This window comes from Panicum hallii, chromosome 2 (assembly GCF_002211085.1).
Source record: "Panicum hallii strain FIL2 chromosome 2, PHallii_v3.1, whole genome shotgun sequence".
Lineage (NCBI taxonomy): Eukaryota > Viridiplantae > Streptophyta > Magnoliopsida > Poales > Poaceae > Panicum > Panicum hallii.
In genome coordinates, this window is record NC_038043.1 from 54192980 (window position 1) to 54211205 (window position 18226).

At 46.8% G+C, this 18226-nt stretch overlaps 2 protein-coding genes across 2 annotated transcripts; one reads left to right on the forward strand and one right to left on the reverse strand.

Annotated features, from left to right (window-relative positions):
* Positions 1–895: 895 nt before the first annotated feature.
* On the forward strand, positions 896–5467 carry LOC112881461. Its single transcript, XM_025946157.1, has 6 exons — positions 896–2017; positions 2745–2830; positions 2917–3021; positions 3102–3869; positions 3995–4217; positions 4567–5467. Exons 1-6 carry the CDS (start codon positions 1708–1710, stop codon positions 5124–5126), a joined length of 2052 nt encoding a protein of 683 aa, XP_025801942.1. The 5' UTR covers positions 896–1707; the 3' UTR covers positions 5127–5467.
* A 347-nt stretch (positions 5468–5814) lies between these two features.
* On the reverse strand, positions 5815–15868 carry LOC112879701 (pectinesterase QRT1-like). The gene is made up of 6 exons (XM_025944069.1): positions 15536–15868; positions 8393–8493; positions 7691–7880; positions 7377–7583; positions 6545–6780; positions 5815–6246 (listed from the first exon to the last, which is right to left on the reverse strand). Exons 1-6 carry the CDS (start codon positions 15800–15802, stop codon positions 6099–6101), a joined length of 1149 nt encoding a protein of 382 aa, XP_025799854.1. The 5' UTR covers positions 15803–15868; the 3' UTR covers positions 5815–6098.
* Positions 15869–18226: the final 2358 nt, after the last annotated feature.

The following is an 18226-nucleotide window of genomic DNA, read 5'->3' on the forward strand; positions in this document are numbered from 1 at the left end:
TTGTGGTTGTTTGGGGTCTTTGCATTTTTATCTATTATAGGAGTTTTTTTTTGAAATAAAGACCCATTCCTCATTTTTTACTAAGGTCACTATCATTCTCATTCTCACATCCATAAAATCAATGTCTGTAACTATAAAAGGTTAAAAAAATATTAAAACTACTCACTCTATTCATCTGTGAAAGGTGTAAAATATATCTTAGATTATTGGATAGATGTGTTTTGTGCTTCATAATGTTGGATAAGAATTACGCTTAGCTCTAGTTAGATGTTGAACTCTTCGAATATGGTTAGATGATATTTCATGTGACTAATCATTTCTCACTAGAAAGATGATTGTTTTTAAGTTCGTTGGATAAATAATATAATGGTTTCAAGATGATCAACCAAATTAAATCTTCCACTTTTCTTGACTGTATAGACACACCATTGAGCATTGATGGTCTCCTTGGTAATTTATTTTGTAAGAAATTGTATTTTCATTTATACGGGGTTTAAGCTTAATATGCAATATATATATATATATATGTGAACATGATTTGGTGATAAAAATCTATGTTAATCATTAATATTACAAGCAAGTACGCATTCAAATTATCTATTTTATCATATTTCTTCACAGAGTCAAAAACCTACAATACGTACTTAAGGAGTAAGTTGTTACCAATTTTCATATTAGGATGTACGTGTCTACTAATACTAATATATTTTTAGTCTAGTTTTATAAATTATTTTATTCATCCTATAGATCGCCCATTGCACAATTTACCCTGGACAAAACCATGAACCGTGATATCAGCTCACCCCGGTTTCTGACTTTGTTCCATCAATCGGCGTCACGAAACGAAACCCAAACAAAGTTTTACGCTGCCCCCGGAAGAAAAACCACCAACCGTCGCCCTGCTCCTGCGCCGCGCCGCGCTCCGCTCCCCGAAAGAGGGAGCCAAGCACAGTAGATTCCCTTTCCCTTCTCTCCTGCCCCTGCCCCCCTCAACCCCCCTTCCTCTCTCGCCTCACCATCCTCGCCTTCCCACCTGTCCGTCTTCATCCTCCTCCCTCGCGCCGCGCCTCTCCTCCCCGCCTCCGCGGAGAGGGAGCCCGTCCTGCGCGCGAGCGCCCCCGCCCGGAGAGGAGTCCTCCGCCCGTCCCGCCGCCTCAGGTCTCGCCGCCGCCGCCGCCGCCGCCGCCGCCGCCGCCACCACCTCCGCTGCCTAGTTTCCGCGGCGTCAGTTCTGAGAAATTTTCTGGGGTTTCAGTGACGAGGATCGGCCGCCGGCGCAGGACCGGCCTTTGCCGCCGCCTTCCGTTTTATGGAGGGGTTCCTACTCAGCCTTAACCCGTTCCGGTTCAAGCCGCTCTGGCCGGCGAGGACCGCCCCCAAATCCCTCTGAACTCTGAAGCCCTAGGAAATCGTCCTCCCGTCCGGGGGTTCCCAGAAATCCCACGGCCGCCGTCCTCCACCACCCTTGTTTCCTGGTTAATCTGAAGTTTCCTGTAAAATTTCTGGTGTCCTCCGAGGTTTCCGAGGGGCACCAGGTTCCCTTTACTTCTCCGAGAACTGAGAGCCCTAACGCGGCGCCTTCTTCCCTGCCACCTCTCGACAAGGACATGAGCTTGCTGTTGGCGGCGGCGCCTCCACACGCATAGTGCCGTGCCCCGGGCTCGGCGTGGGCGTCCTTCCTTGGCGGTGCTGGCGTTGCGGACGAGGATGGCGAGGGAGGACGGCCCGGAGTTCGTGCGGTGGAGGGAGGAGTTCGTGTCGCAGGAGCGTGGCAGCCGCGTCGTGCACTACTACCTCGACGACGCGGCCGGCGGGTCCCACCTCGCCGTCGTCGGCACCGAGAGGAGCCTGCGTCACATGCTCTACGTGGTCTCCGAGGACTTCCGCGCCGCGTGGGGGTGCGGCAGCGGCGCTGATGACGGCGCTGGGCCGGCGGTGTTTGCGCGCAAGTGGAGGTCGCGCCGCGAGGTGGTGGATTGGCTCGCGTCCTTCCTCCCGGTGAAGACACTTGACTCGAGTAAGTAATTGTCGACCCCACCTGTTTCGGTTTACCACTGAGTTTATGGATTCATCTGACATTGATAATCACATAATCCATCACTTTTTTTCATTGAGATTATATCACTTTTTTTCATTGAGATTATGTCTATGGTTTTCGAAACCTAAATTGTGCTCTGAAATCCATGAATGCCAAATTTGTGCTCTGAAAACCATGACTGCAGCCTAGTAGCAAGAGTTTGGAATCTATAATTTTCTGTTATGGTAGTTGGCTTCCCTTCACCCTTTTTGTAGAAGCATTTGATTTGTACATGCACAATGCAGCAAATTCATGCCTTTAAGGGCTTGTCAAACACAATGAAGCGTTCTCCTTTATGCACTTCCTGAGCGCACCTTTCCCTTGTATTCATTTTACCACGAAGAGAAGTGGAAGCTTGTGGAAGAGGGGTTTGATCTGCTAAGAAGCTTGTAGAGAGTCTGTTAAGATTCTCACCCCAAAAGGCATGGAGCTTCCCCAGGGATGCCCTCCGATGACCATCATCCTATTTGGCTATTTGGGAGTGCATAGCTTCTATTTGATACCTGTAGCTGTACCTACACTCGTGCACACAGACACAAAAATAACGCTCACCAATGGTTCAAGTACCTGTCAGGTCAATAAATAGTGTGAATAACGTGTATATTATATTGTCTTAATTGTCATCAATGTGTTTATTCATAATTTAATAGTTTGTTGTCCATTTCAGATTTCTCAAAATGCAGATCTTATGCAGATACTGACATCGGGTTAGATGGATACAGTGAAACTGATAGCTTTTTGCACCAAATTCTAGTAAGTCATCACTTGTAAATTTGTGTAATTTTGCTCCATATATTATGAACTCACTGATTCTTTTTTTCTGTTGTCTTTGTTATTAGGGGAAAGACTGTAGCTCAGACATTACATGGTCTGGTTCATTCTGGACATGTGGCAAGCAGCTTCGGCACTATCAAGCTTTTTGTCGCAATGGCACCACAATATCGGTAAGTTTCATCATGATATTGTTTATCATGATCATTTTTAGATCATTTTCCAGAATGTCTTATGGCATCTTGTTTTTCAGATCCACACTTTTGTGCTGGTCTTGTCAGAGGAAGAAAGTCGCTATCTTGCATACCTGGAAGACATGTATGAAGATAAGAAGGGACAGAAGAAGGTCAAAGTGCGGTGGTTTCATCAAAACCAGGAATTTTCCTGTGCTATACCTCCTCCTCCCCCTCATCCTTGTGAAGTTTTCATCACTCCTTTTACACAAGTAATCAGTGTGGAATGTGTTGATGATATTGCAACGGTTTTAACTCCTGATCATTATGAAAAATGCTCCAATGCATTGCCAGCTTCTTCTTTGGTTGGGATCCGTTTCTGCTTTCGCCAGTACAGTAAAAATAAATTCAAGCATTTTGACTTGAGTACACTGCGTGGATATTTTAGTCAAGCTGTTGTTCTGTCCTTGAAAATTCCACCCGAGTCAGAAAAAGATGGTGAAATCACACCTGGGAGGACCAAGTTTCCAAAGCAGTATGAGAGGCTTTACTCAAAATGTTTGGGCACTAAAATCTGTCGAGGTCCACAAGCAGACTCCATACCACCTTATCAGATATTAGATAATAAAAAATCTCCTGGGAAGCATCTCTCGATCAAGTTTATAGGGCCCCAGAATCAACTAAAGCCCACATACATTGCTGGTGACAGAGTAGAAATCTTGTCTCAAGACAGTGGCATTATTGGCTGCTGGTTCAGGTGCACTGTTCTAAAGTCATGTACTAATCATAACAAACTGAAGGTTCAATATGATGATCTCCAAAATGCTGATGACAGTGGGAGATTGGAGGTATCCCTTATTTTATCCTCTAATGCAATGATCTATTTTATTGTGCCTCTATAAAGTGTATTCTCTGATTAAAAGATTAGGTATCATCTCGTGCTGTATCAATGAGTTTATATGCCTCTGTGCAGGAGACAGTGCCTGCCTCTACATTGGCTCTTCCTGATAAACTGGGACTGAGAAGCCCAGACCGACTAAGAATTAGGCCACGTCCTCAACAAAGTAGTTCTGTTAACCGTGCTGCTTTGGTACCTGGAACTGCTATAGACGTATGGCAATTTAGTGGCTGGTGGGAAGGAATTGTTGTCAGTTTGGAGAACGCTGCTGCAGATAGCCTGCAAGTATATTTTCCAGGTGCATTTTCCTTGTTCAGTCAATAGGTTACGATTTTGTCTACCCTATGAGAAACAAAAGTTGCCTTGACAAAATAACTTTTAGCACCAAGTTAAGAAAGTAAATCCAGATGGTTAATGTACATGGCACCATTTTCCTGTTGGTTTAAACCCCAAACTGTAGGCATTTCCATTTTTTATCTTTTCAAGTATGCTCGTACCATTTTACTTCTATTAAATTATCATGAAACAATGTATGATCTATGTGTAATCATTTTACAACAGACAAAGATTGGGTGCTTCTAATAAATTTATCATCGCTTACAATATATCCATGAAGATGATGACATTTTGCTGTTATTTCATTCCAGGAGAGAACTTTTTTCAGGTGTGCCAGCTACAGAACGTAAGAATATCAAAAGATTGGATCAAGAACCAATGGGTTGATATTGAAGTAAAGATAAATGTGTTGTCACGAATACCTTCAGATGGTGTTGGAACAAGGCAACCTGATAATTTGTCATCTGTTGCCGTGCTAGACTCTAGCAGTTCTGCAGTGCCAGAGCAAGAGCTTTCAGGTATCCAAGCAAACTCCAATGGAGATGAACCAGTTCCTGAGCAAGTACTTGCTGCTATCAAGGCAAGCTCCCATGAAGATAAATCAGTGCCCGAGCAAGGGCTTTCAGCTATCCAAGCAAGCCCCAATGGAGATGAACCAGTGCCTGAGCAAGGGCTTGCAGCTATCCAAGCAACTTCAAATGGAGATAAACAAACAGAAGCTAGCAAGCAAACTGAGGTTAGTTTGACTGGTAAAACCTCCTCCATTCTTGCGGAGGATGAGAAACAAACAATTCTAGGGAAGCGTCCGAGAGATGATGATGCTGAACAAGACTGCAATGGGGAAGTAGGTGTAGATGTTGGCAAGACATGAGGTTTGGGACGTCCAAACTCATTAGACTCGTGTACATAGCTATAGATATGGTATTCAAACCCCCAGGGGAGGGGTTTCACTAGGTTGCTGATATCAGAGCGAATTGTCGCCTCTTTGTCATACACGAACCTCTCCTAGTTTTTCTATTTTGCTGGTAGTTGTGGTGTTTATGTTACGAGAGACACGGATTGCAAGCTGAATGGTAGGTACCCTTCCCATTGTATAGCAGTCTACAAATTTTGCCTGTGAATGTTTTCCCACCTCGTCTGTAGTTCACTTCATCGCAATTAGCTAACTTCATTCTTCTTTTAGAATAAAATTCTTGCCCTTGTTCACTTGTATCGCAATTTGTATATCTACTCTTGCTCAGTTGGTATCTGCATTTAGGCGCTGTGATGATTCTCAGAATCGACCATGATGGTCCATTCTGATCGCTATGATGAGCATCCTGCCATCCCATGAACAGCAGCTGTGCATGTTGATCTGAAGTGGTTGCCGAATGAGAGCATTTTTCACTCTGCGGATCATGTGCCATCTATTTGTGGCATCCTGGATCTGAAGTTCTGAACTTGCCTGTACTAGAAGTCATGAAGGCATGGCATGATCTCATCATTTTGATTTTCTGTTATGTTAGGTTTGAGGTCCCTAACAGAGGCAAGGTCACATGATGGACTTTCGCCTACCCTATTTCCCTTCCCATGACATGCGAACTCTTCACCTTTTGCCATGATGGACGGGGCCAACAAACCCCATCTCAGTATCTCACCACATATATGGACGTGTCAGGTTTGTTACATGGTAGTGTATGGTACACCGTACATGTCTACTGACTAAGCTGCTGCTAGGTACATTATCTGCACTGAACAAGACCGAAGAGAGAGGAGTGCGATGAAGAACTTGCAGGATCTACAGCTTGGGCCATTGCTCGCCGTCGACGAAGCTCCGACCGAGGAACCGCCGAGCTGGATGGCTCTACAGCCTGAGCCACCGCTCGCCGTTGATGAAGCTCCGGCCGAGGAACGGCCGCGCCTCCTCGTAGGTGAGCGCCCGGGACCAAGGCACCCGCTGCCTCGTGCTCGCCCCTGGGCCCGTGCAGCTGTACTCCCCGAACTGCACCGTCCTGTCCAAAAAATGAACCCAGAAATGTCAATCTCTCGACGAACGCTGTGCCGTATCGTTTTTGTCAGGCTTGGAAGAGCCGGCAGGTAACAGCCGAGTCACATGTGGTAACTAACTGGCTAACTGCATTTCCTTGCAAAGACTGTTTGGTGAATCCGTCCTGCCAGGCAACTTCTACCTACCCACTTCCTATGAATCTGGTCGTCATCATCAGGTTAATAGTAAACCAGTTCAGTGAACTGTAATTGTGATTAGAGCGGTAAAAACAATACTATGATGGAAGTAGAAGCGCTACTCACTTTGTCCTTGACCGGTCGCCCCAGTCGCTCCAACCCTGGGGCAAGACGATGCCGCTGAGGTCGCAGTAGGAGTAGACGACCCTGGCGTACCTGCCCCACGCCCGGCCCAGGTACAGCGTGCCGGAGCCGGTGAGCCGGCACCCCACGAACGAGAACCCGGAGTCCTCCGCCGGCGAGCTCCGCTGCGACGCCGCGATGGCGCCGTAGCCCGTCGCCACCGCGTGCAGCGTGCACCCCTGCGTTTCCGTTGCAACGTTCAGCGCCAAGGAGGAGGAGGAGGAGGAGCAGCGGGAACATCGCTGTCATTGCCACTTGGGCTGGGCTGGAGAGTGGTGCCAAGGGTGCGAAAAGAATGTGACCACCCAGTCCGTTAAGGTTTTGAGCATGGATTTGTGTAAGAGCGCTTGGGCGCCGTGCAGGGCTAAGTGCCTAACGACCTGATTCCACTGAGCCGGCTAGGTAACCTAAGTGCTAACCTGTGTGACCAAGCGGAGCATTCCAAGCTAGCTAGACACATAGAAAAGCGAGAGACCAAAAGCCGGAGCAGTTCTTGCTGCAAGAACATGAGATGGCAAGGTTTGGTGAGTGCCTGAATGGTGATTTTCTGATGGCAACGTGACACCATTGATCCAATCAAAAGCGAAGGCAGGCGTGGTGATGGGCAACCTAATGATGTCAGCGTAAAGCCAGTAGTGTGGTCAAAACATGGCAGTTTGTTTAGGGGCGCAGAATGTCTGGATGTCGAAAAAGATCATGAATGTTTGTCTCCCAAGAAAATTGAGTGGTTGTAAATCATCGTGAAAATTTGAGCAAATTTTCTCTTGCTACCTACCTGGTACAGGGACCTTGCGTTCCCAAAGATGAAATCGATGGAGCCCTGGATGTCGCAGTTGTAGAGGTAGTGCCGGCCGATGTTGTCGAACAGCGTGTCCTGCGTCCCCAGGATCTTGCACCTGTAGAGCATGGTCTTGTCGCCGGACAGCCGCAGCGCCACCGCCTGCTGGCCGACCGCCCCCGGCGGAGCCGCCGGCGCGGAGTTCTGCCGATCGCCAGGTACACAACACATCATGTAACCAGAGGATCAGGTCGTGCATGCACAAACACAGCTGCTTCGGTGCAAGATTGAACAGAAGCTCGAACACGTACCTCGAAGGTGATGTGGCTGGCGCAGAAGTAGTCGGCCTCGATGGCGACGGAGGCGGAGTAGAAGGTGCCGACCTGGTGGCCGGACGGGTCGATGTCCGCCGCCCTGGCGTTCCAGGTGATCACCGTGCGGCCGGTGCCCATGCCGATGAGCGACACGAACGGCTTCGTGATCGGCACCGTCACCTTCTCCCTGCACCCACCCGCCATTGCACGCCTTATTTATAAGTATTTCTTACAAATTATAGTGCAATAGCTTTTGCTATGCAAAATAGAATGGTTTTTTAACAGATTAAGGGAAGCAATGCACAATTTTTGCGCCTATCCCCCTCCAAAAAAAATTAGCACCTACTACTTGTCATGCCTAGAAATTGCAGTTGACAACCTAGCTAGACGACGGTGCAGGGAGTTGCTTTCAAGTCTTGAACACTGAGAAAAATGGAAAGCTGCTACTAGTAGAAAACTGAATGAGCTGGCTATCCAAAACAAGCAAAACAAAAAAGAAAATTCAAAGAAAAAAAGATTGAGAAGAGTTGCAGCTAAGCAGAGAAGCGGCCAAGATGCAAGACGATCGAACACACGTCGTGATCACTTAATACCCCATTAACACTGAGGCAGTTACTACAAGAGAAGAGACGCGGTAGTGGAGGCGGAGGCATAGCAAGCAGAGCGCCGGCGCCGGCGGCGGCCGATCACCCAACGCACCTGTACACGCCGGGCCTGACGAGGATCTTGACGCGGCGCGGGTTGCCGGCGGGCACCATGTCGACGGCGCCCTGCACGGTGCGCGAGTGCCCCGTCCCGTCCTGCGAGACCACGATCGTCTCCAGGTCGTGGCGTGCTCTGGCTCTGGCCTTCACGCCGCCTCGGCCGCCCGCGGCGCCGTCGGACACGCCGCGCGGCGCGGCCACGGCGGCGGCGCCCGGGATACTGAGGTCGTCCCACGTTATGAACCCGTCCTCGGCGGCCGCCGCCGTGGGGACGGACGCGGCGACCAGCAGGAGGACGGCGACGGCCGCGCGGACGCAGCGCCGCTCGTTCCCGGCGGCGGCCATGCGCGGCGCCGTGCCTCCCAGCCGCGGACCTTCGCTCGGCTAGGGTCTCAGGCTGTCACGTCGAGTAGTAGAGAGCTAGCTAGCCGGCTGATCAGCTGCACACGTGCCGTCTAGCGGAGCTCGTGACAGCTCTGGCTAGCTCGGCCGACGGCGAGGTGCGATCACTGGTCGGGGAATGGATGTAGAGTAGTAGTGGTGGCCGGCCGGGGCTGTGATTGTGTCGCGCCGCACGCCGCGTTGCATGACATGGGAGGGGTGACGACGACGAGTCGATGATGATACGAGGGGATGGGGAAGAGGACGGAATCGGGAATGGAATGGAATGGAACGCGAGACGTTGGAGGCGTGAGGAAGTGGTGACGCCATTAAATACGAGGGCCGCGCCCGGCCGGCCCGACCGACCCACCGCCCGGCCGGCCGCGCTAGGCGCCTAGCTTCCCCCCTTGATTCTGCCTCCGGGCACTCGAAGACCATGTCTGTTCGCTGAGAGATTCAGGGCGAGAGGCCGCCGTGCCATGGAGTTGTGTGCACGCCTGAGCCTGCTACGTGTTTTGGCGCCACAGATCCGGGGGCCATTTCGTTCACGGGATCGTCGCTAACTGGTGCCCGTGTCAGTTCGCAACAGTTTCATGCAGAGCGGATCGCAGGCAGTGCCCGGCACGCGTTGAGGTTGAGGCTGAGGCCCCGGTTTGTGGGCATGGAATTCAGAAGGGCCATCGATTAGAATTCTCGATGCTGGTGTGTGAATACTTTTGGAGTGGTAAGATGGAACGGAAAGGTTGGTCATGACTTGCGCGCGCGAGGGAGGCGGGCATTTGTCTAAAATTTGCGGGATTTTCAAACTCGTCATGGATTTTTCAGAGAATGGGTGCCGGATGGGGGTAGATAACGAGTAGTTGGTTCAGACTTCAGAACGGTTGGGTGGAATCCACCAAGTTCGTGTCATGGGTAATGCAGCAATGGTTAACCTCCTTCTTCCTTTGACCTCGATTCAGAAACGTTCCGGAGCAGGACGCGGCTCCAGGCGGGCAAAGTTAGCAGCAGGCAGGCTGCGAGTCAGCGTCAGTGTTCCTCTCGAAATGGATTCGGTGGAGGAGCATTACGTGCTGGACCTAACAGCGTTGGACCCTGCCAGATGGTCAGTCTGGTAGTGACTGGTAGGGCTTCTTTGACGATTAGGGCCTTGTTTAGATCGCAAGTTTTTATAACAGTTGAAACTTTTTGCTACTGTAGCACTTTCGTTTGTATTTGACAAATTTTATCTAATTATGGACTAACTAGGCTTAAAAGATTCGTCTCGTGATGTACAATTAAACTGTGCAATTAGTTATTTTTTTTACATACATTTACTGCTCCATGCATGTGTCCCAAAATTGATGTGATGGAGAGAGAGTGTAAAAATTTGAAATTTAGAAGCGATCTAAACGGGGCCTAGGAGGGCGTGTTCCGTGTTGGGTGAGATTTGCCATGCAGGGCTTTCGTTATTTTTCTAGGACCCAGGTCGGCGCGGTCACCTTCGGCGTCAGGTCAATCTAGAACTCGATCAACATACGAGTCCCTCCCTAGTCTGGTGGTTTGGTCAGCTGGTGGTGCCGGAGAGATCGACTGAGGGTCCGTTTGGTTCCAATTTTGAGGACCGATTCGCTTCACAGAATCTGAGAACGCAACCAAAGGGGTTCCACAGCTGCAGCGATTTTTTGGAATCCACCGATTCCCGCAAGTGTGAGGAGGCAGCGGGGGTCTGGGCAGATTCTACCGATTCGCGCTCTGTAATTACCCGCGTTGCCACTGCCAAGTCGTAACGGTTCGCTTCTTTTCTTTTCTTCCTCTCCCGTGCGCCTCCTCCCCGGCCCTCTCCCTCTCCCCCCAGACGCGCCCCCGCCGCCGCCCGCGGCCCGCCGCCCCCCCGGGCCGCCCCCCGACGCGGCCCCCGCCGCCGCTCGCCGCGCCCCCCGACGCGCCCCCGCCGCCACCCGCCGCCCCCCGACGCGCCTCCCTGCCGCGCCCCGACGCGCCTCCCTACCGCGGCGCCCGCAACCGTGCCGGCCGCCGCGCCCCCCGACGCCGCCGAGCTCCCGCCACCGCCCCCACCCCCGACCTCGTGCCACACCCCCCCCTCCCCCGTCCTCGTGCCGCGCCCGCCCCTCGCCCACTCCTCCGATCCGGATCTAGATCTAGCGCAAGGTCGGGCTCGGCCTCGGCCCAGGCTCCCGCCGCGGTGTCCCCGCAGTCGTCAGCTCGAGCTCCCGAGGTGCGTGCCGCGCGGATCCGTGCTCATTTTCATCGTATGCGGTGGAACAAATGCACAAACATTATCTCTTCTTATTAGACAGACTATTCAATTATTCATGGCATCTAGCATTTTTCTGTTCTGTCAACTGATCAATCTTAGATTAGAAGGTCACCTTTTTATTCTTAGCTGTGTGATCTTTCCAGCATGTTATGAACTAATTGATTGCTTAGCTTTTCTGTTCTGCAGCAGAGCACGAGTAGCCTGATGTAAGCACGAGTATGAGCACTCATGCTAACGTTTTTCTTTCTATATGTTGATATAGATATGACTTGTTGGATCTTTGCACCAATGGACCAAAAGAAAAGCTTGACTCAACGGTGATCAGTCAGGTATGTTGATTACAGAGTCCAAAGTCATTTGCACTATTATAAAGTAAAGTTGTTTTCTTTTTCATGCAGCACGTTCACTATATAGCTTTGCAGTCACTATATGCATAGCTTGAAAAAACCAGAATTTATCCATAATTTTGCAGAAGTAGCCTGCTCTTGTTTGGTTGCAATATTTTCATTTTGAAGCTTGCTGTTAGGCTGGATATTCCAAGGAATTAATTTTGCAATTTTCTTTTTGCATCAGCTATATCACATTTTGAATGGCTCAAGATTTACCTATGATTGGTCTAGATTCAGAAAAGGTGCAAGAGCTATGTGATGCTGCTAATGAGGAAGTAGATGAAAAGGAAAGAGTTCAGATAGCAAACTTTCTCTGTCCTGTAAGTGTTTTATCTGATGCTACCAGTAGCCTCTTAGTTGTCTATTGGATCTTGATTGATACGAAACAAAGTAAAATTACATTGCAGGGGAATTATGCAGTTTCTGGTGGTGTAAAAGGTATTGAAGTGGTTGAAGCCAAAGCAAAGTCTTTCAAGGCTAGAATGACGGTTAGTGCCCAAATATATCTATATTTGCTTGAAGCATATGTTTGGAAATATTATGTATACTGCTTAACTGTGAAATCTGGCTATTGCGATTTCAGTATCTTACACTCGCCTTTTTGTTCCATTGTCACCAAACGATTTTACATGCCAAATTAACTATTATTTTTCCAGGTTCGCCTTGCTGTTGCTGGTGCCTTCCATACTAGCTTCATGCAACCAGCTGTTTCGAGATTGGAATCTGCATTGGCTGCCACTGAGATTAGGACACCAAGAATTCCAGTCATCTCCAATGTTGATGCACAGCCCCACTCAGATCCTGATACAATCAAGCAGATTTTGGCGCGGCAGGTGAGCTCTATGCCAATCTTAAATTCATATTGCAGGCTAGCTGCTTTCTGGTATAAAGTGATTTCTGACTGTTGTATGGCCGCTTACGGGAGCAACAGGTAACCTCTCCTGTACAATTGGAGACCACTGTGAAGACTCTTATGGGCAAGGACGATGTGGACGTCAAGGACGAGATCGTCAAGGCCAAGGAGTCCGTCACTGCCATCTTCAAGGCTGCCGAGATGAGCATCTGCTGGATGAGGGAGAAACCAGCACAATGTGGGCTTGCATTGAGAAGTTTAATACTAGCGTGTTTTAATTTTGATGTCGTCCAAGGGTGCTTTTGGCTGATATCTTTGCTGCTTGATCATGTATTCCTCGTTTTGCACTGAAACAAAATAAAACCGATCTGAAGCAGAACTCTGTTTTAGGGAAAAGGAAACTGTCGAGGAAGTATTTGCATGTTTGACTAGGGGCCTTGTCGGCGACCAAAATTTCTTCGCCACAGCCCATCTTTGACAAGGTTAACTAGTTGTTCATTGTTCTGCCTAGTGCTTACCACAGTTTAGCCATGCTATACATTTTCCCTGCTTTGGTCCTCCGCATCACCGACACACTGGTTATGGTCACAATTCAGGTCGTGGACTCGTGGTTATGATTTTTCTCGCTACAACTTTGACGTGTCCTGCGAGAATGTTGGGCCATTTTTGGCTCTGAAACAAACAAACATGCCCTGAACAAACATACGTTGATTTTTTTTTCAGCGTCACGTATTATTATCATTCGGTACTGTGTACAAATTCTAGCATGTGTGCGCGCACAAATTCGATAAGGCCATGCGCTGTGTATACAAGTTCCTTCACTATATCTTTTGTATTAATTATATATATCAAACAATTCTAATTATGATAATTTGCTTTCCAAAATGGTCATCTCCATATCCTTACAATTAATTAGCATATAAACAGTCCTATACAGTCTCAAGGGCAAAACCGACATTTTTACATAAATCCACAGCTGACAGCTGTTTCAGCCAAACAGCTTTCAGCTTTCCCACAGCTGTCAGCTCACAGCAGCTTTCCCATAGCTGATTCCAGAAATCAGATTTTCAGGAATACACAGCTGATTCCAGAAATCAGATTTTCAGGAACCAAACACACCCTGAATGGCCTGAGTTGTGGGCGTGTGTTCTGGCCCTGGGCCTGTAAGAGCTATCGGGCCATTTCAGCCCATGAACTGGCTGGAAACACCCGTCAAACCTCATCCCCTCCTGTTTTGTCGAAATCTCCGGCACCAAAGTTCTCACGTCCTCAATATGTTGGGACTTCGGAGTACAGAACTAGGGCGAGTTTCATTTGCGTGAACAATACAAGAACAACGGACTAGGAAAAGGTAGCTACAGGCAAATGCATCTTTCGCATCGACTGCCTAACCAAGTTAACAAAGACCGCGCGGCTTAAAAACTCAAATTCCTGTGACGATCAGACTTTGCAAGTGATCTTCAGATGGGATGGCATCATTTACAGGGACAACAATATTCGCCTTCAGCCTACGAGTTCCAGATTTTCCAAATGCTCATCCTGTTCCGCTCCTGCATGAGAGGATCAGACACAATGAAAACTCAACATGTATCTCCCCAATATAGACAATTCAACCAGCTCAAGATTAAAATTTGCAATGTGTGATGCACCGAAGCGGGCAGGGTTACATTCCATGGAAATCAACAAAGAATGCTGCTAAATCAGTAGAATATGGTATTCCAGCTAGTCAGTGACTCAGTGAAACAAGCAACATTGCAGAAAAACCAAAATGGGATCCTATTTACACCAGCACCATATGATAGTCTAGGTAAAGGTTAGGGAAGTAACTTGAATCATGACTGCATGTTTGTTGTTTCATCCTTAATCATTATGCTCTAACATCTATACATAAAAAAATGGGAAGTTTACATCAAGCATATAATTCACTGACATTAGCAAGTGGCATCAAGCTTAACAGACCATGTATGCATAATTACAAGCACAATATGTCAAAAGTTATTGTAGGAACTTTCTATTTTTTTCCATTGAGAAATTTGCAGCACCTAGACCTACAATTTTCATGTTTTTGTCAGATTACCACCTACTCTTTTGAGCTGGTAATTTACAACCAAATCTTCTCTTTGTCCTGCCTATATACCAAGTGCAGTTTATTATAGAAATTTGGAAACTAGGAGGAGTATTTCATGTGCACTAAATTGAAAGAATAAGTGGGTAAGCTAAACTTTTCGAAATATACGTATGTTTGCAATAATCCAATAGTGCAGGTACAGCAACTGGCATTGAGAATTGGGATTTCAGATTGCAATAGATAAATCCACCAGCAAGGACAACGGGCAATAAGGGAGTCATGCCGTTAAAAGAAATGGAATATGTGATCAGATAACATGCAAGTCATAACTACAATTATGTGGCAACTTCGTAATGCATCTCAAATTTTGGTCTTACTTATAGCTCTGGATTCAGAAAAGTTAACAACGGTGGCATGAGCAGTAATTTATGGAGGTTACAGTAATACAGTATTGATCTGAATATCTGATGGCACATCTAAAAAAGGAGATAATATTTACATATAGCGACTAAGTTTGCTGATAGGTCAATTCGTTCATACCTAATTCTTATTCGACGACTGCTCAACCTCAGGCCTATGGACCGACATGCGAGCAATCTCAGATATAGCCGCATCAGTAGCCTGTGTATCATCACCAGCAAGCTCCTCATATGCAGCCTCAAATGCTTCCTGCCAGAACTTTGGAAGCCGTACGTGATCGCCCGTTCGTGTGTAGATGTCCCACATCCGGCGCACTAGCTTTTCCCTTTGCTCCATCTCCTGTTCAATCCCCAATTAGGCAAATTTCAGTCTTTGCCTTCACAGCCCAAAAGCATGACAAGTGAGATGTTTTTCTAACACTGTAGGAAACAATTTAGCCAGCTTTCAACTAACATAGAGGTTAGTTCATGATAACGTGTAGCTGTTTGTTACTAGCACAGGACTAACCGTATCGAAAATTGAGAAATATATGTGCAGATGAATTGAAAGAGGATGGACTCTGTAACCAGGTAATTACCTCCTATTTTTTTACCGACTTAAGCTAGATTTATCTTCATTTAAGGTAAATAATTACTTATTTACCCTTTTTGCAATGCCAGATAGTTAGTGGCATGCATTTACATTTTACACATCAGAAGTTAGGAGCGGATCAACAGGCAGACTAGCGGCAAGATCTAGCAGGGAGAATGGAGTGGGTTGATGAGCCGTACAAGGGGATCAAGTTCGTCGATGAGCGGATCGCTCGCGTCCGCGAACGTGGCGGCGAGCTCCCCGGACCCGGAGGACCAGCGCAGGGTGACGGAAGCGGCGAACATGGACCAGAGCGCGAGGAGCGCGATGGCCGCGAGGGCCCACGCCTTGTACCTGCCCTTCCCGAACAGCGCCGCCTCGCCAGACGAGATGGGGATCGAGATCTTGGTCGCCGCCGCCGGCGTGGGGGAGTGGGGGCCGTGGTGGTGGTCGACGACGGCCTTCATAGCTCCGGGGACGCGGTAGGAGTGGCAGCGGGGAAAGGAGTGGACTGTGGAGTGAGCTAGTGAGGAAAGGGGTGGTGGTTTGTGATGCTGACAGTGGGCCGAGTTGCAAGTTACAACTTACAAGGATTAAATGGTCGTTAACTTAGAAATTAAAAAAAATCATCACCACGACGTTATTTGGAGTTAGTTCCATCGATGAGCCGTTCTGCTCCGGTGCGTTTGTGACGCTGCAATGGGCTCGAGTTTATGGAAATTGCTCCCGTATATTCTAGACTTTTAAACTTTCAGTAAGTGTTTTTTTTTTTGCTGGTAGTAAGTGGTTTTATTGCAATGTCCATAGTTCATTCCTTACCTGATTTTATTACAACATCATCCCAATAGGCATATGACCAACTACTTCTCTTTATTTTATTGTTTTAAAGATTTGTGAAAGTTAATCTTAGATACTCTAATTTAAATGCTACAGGTGGAGATGCTCTTGTATTGTCTTTAATCAACGAGTACATTTGAGCTAGAATATATCTCTCTCTTATGTAGTTTCTTTCCATCTCTTTTTTCTTGACTGCATGTTTTACTTCAGATAATACTATGTTGTGCTGGCCCTTTCATGTCAGATCAAGGTCCTACTTAAACAAAGGCTTCTAAAAGCATTGAATTTTCCTTAAAAATTATTGATTTTACACGAACGGAACATCCAATCTGAACTCAATTATTGACGGAAGCTTGAGTAACAAAAGAAGCTATAGTTGGATCATGAAAATCTCAGGATCCAGGTAGACCTCTCTGTAACGATTTGAAACAAGAATATAATGGAGTCTTGTTACGCTACTTGAAGTAGCGCGAAAGTGCGTAATACCTTGATGCATACAAGTCGGCTCAGATACGTAGGATGGTGCTGGATATACCGCAAGCGTTGACTTTAGAGAATTGCAGTAAATAAGAGAGGAGACCAAGGACATTCATTAGAGAGGATGAGAAGAAAAATAATAAGAATGAGGCAAGTTAACTGAGTTGTTCTTGTCACTTGCTGATAGGGACCATCCCTTTTAGCCCACCTATTTTAGTGTTCGTTTTTGTTTGCATTGAGTTGATACTCTTTTCTTAAGAAAAATAGCCCATAGATTGTTCGATTAAGTCTTCGTTCCTTCTTTCCAAACATCATTTTGTATATTTTCACATGTTTTCTATTTTTCTCACACTTTAGGATTTTTTCCTGCATTTCCTGCCATATATGTGTTTTATACACCTACATTCATGCTAGGTTCTTAGTCTTTGTTACCACCATCTCCTATTTGCAAGCATCTCAATTGTCTGACCTCGAAAAATGGTGTAAATGAGTACCATTGTCCGTCCAAGCTAGAGTTATCATGAAACCACCGTATATAATCCAAGGACATTCCTTGTGATGTAAGTAAAAGGTGAATCAATCCGTTGCTCTTGGTCAAGATTAACTGTTCTTCTATGACGATTTTGGGCATGATACACCGAATTTTTCTTTTGATGAACACTTCTATAGAAACATTACATATCACATACATGGTACACTGGACACGAAGGCATGATGCCGTGATCCTTACAATATTCACAACTTCATCTCTTGAACAACCTATATATCCTCTTGGTATTTAAACACCTGGCTTATGCTTTTTTTGTGTGGTGTAACTGTACAAGTGCAACCATATGCATGCTATAATATTGTTACTAGGTCAATCCACTCGTAGCATGAAGAGAATCACATAACATTGAGCTATGACCTAACAGTCGACCTTTGCTCGTATTTCTCATGGTTTCATTTATGGTTCTCAATCACACTCTATTTTTGAACAGTTTGCCATGTGCTCACCTAAAAACCATAAACCATTATTAGAAACATCAAAAGGAGAGAAAATAACATGTCATGAACCGGGATTATCAAGAACTTGTGTGTGGAAATGATGAAATCGAATGGATACCTTTTCACTCAAATTAGAGCATAACATCGGAAGCTTTTTGTTAAAAGACATAGTAGTTTTCTACAAAAACAATACAATACGACAACTTTGTTATGCCAATACGTTATGAGTCTACATATTGGAGAGATTACTACAAGATTAGATAAAACTTAACTAAATACTAGAACACACAAGAAATATTAGAATTGCTACACAAAACTTGTACAAACATTAGTTTTAGACCTTAACTTCTGAAATCTCAGAAACTACCCGTATAGCTACACATCGAGCAGCAGAAATCTACAAAACCATACGAGGAATTACGAAGAGCAGTTAGCAAAGTTCGATTAAGACCAAATCTACTGTTGTTGAGCGAAACAATCGGGCTGAACATACAAATCGCAATATCTGAAACTGTTAGAGAACGAACGGTCACTGAACTGGCAAGGCAAACGAGCGAAGAGAACGGCCAAAACCGGCACCAACTTTGTAC

Coding starts and splice junctions, on each gene's coding strand:
- LOC112879701 (XM_025944069.1), bottom strand. CDS start 15,802: ATGAAGGCCGTCGTCGACCACCACCACGGCCCCCACTCCCCCACGCCG. Junction 7,584..7,690: donor CCAGCCACATCACCTTCGAG/GTACGTGTTCGA, acceptor GGCGATCGGCAG/AACTCCGCGCCGGCGGCTCC. Junction 6,781..7,376: donor ACGCAAGGTCCCTGTACCAG/GTAGGTAGCAAG, acceptor ACGGAAACGCAG/GGGTGCACGCTGCACGCGGT.
- LOC112881461 (XM_025946157.1), top strand. CDS start 1,708: ATGGCGAGGGAGGACGGCCCGGAGTTCGTGCGGTGGAGGGAGGAGTTC. Junction 2,831..2,916: donor GCTTTTTGCACCAAATTCTA/GTAAGTCATCAC, acceptor CTTTGTTATTAG/GGGAAAGACTGTAGCTCAGA. Junction 3,022..3,101: donor GCAATGGCACCACAATATCG/GTAAGTTTCATC, acceptor CTTGTTTTTCAG/ATCCACACTTTTGTGCTGGT.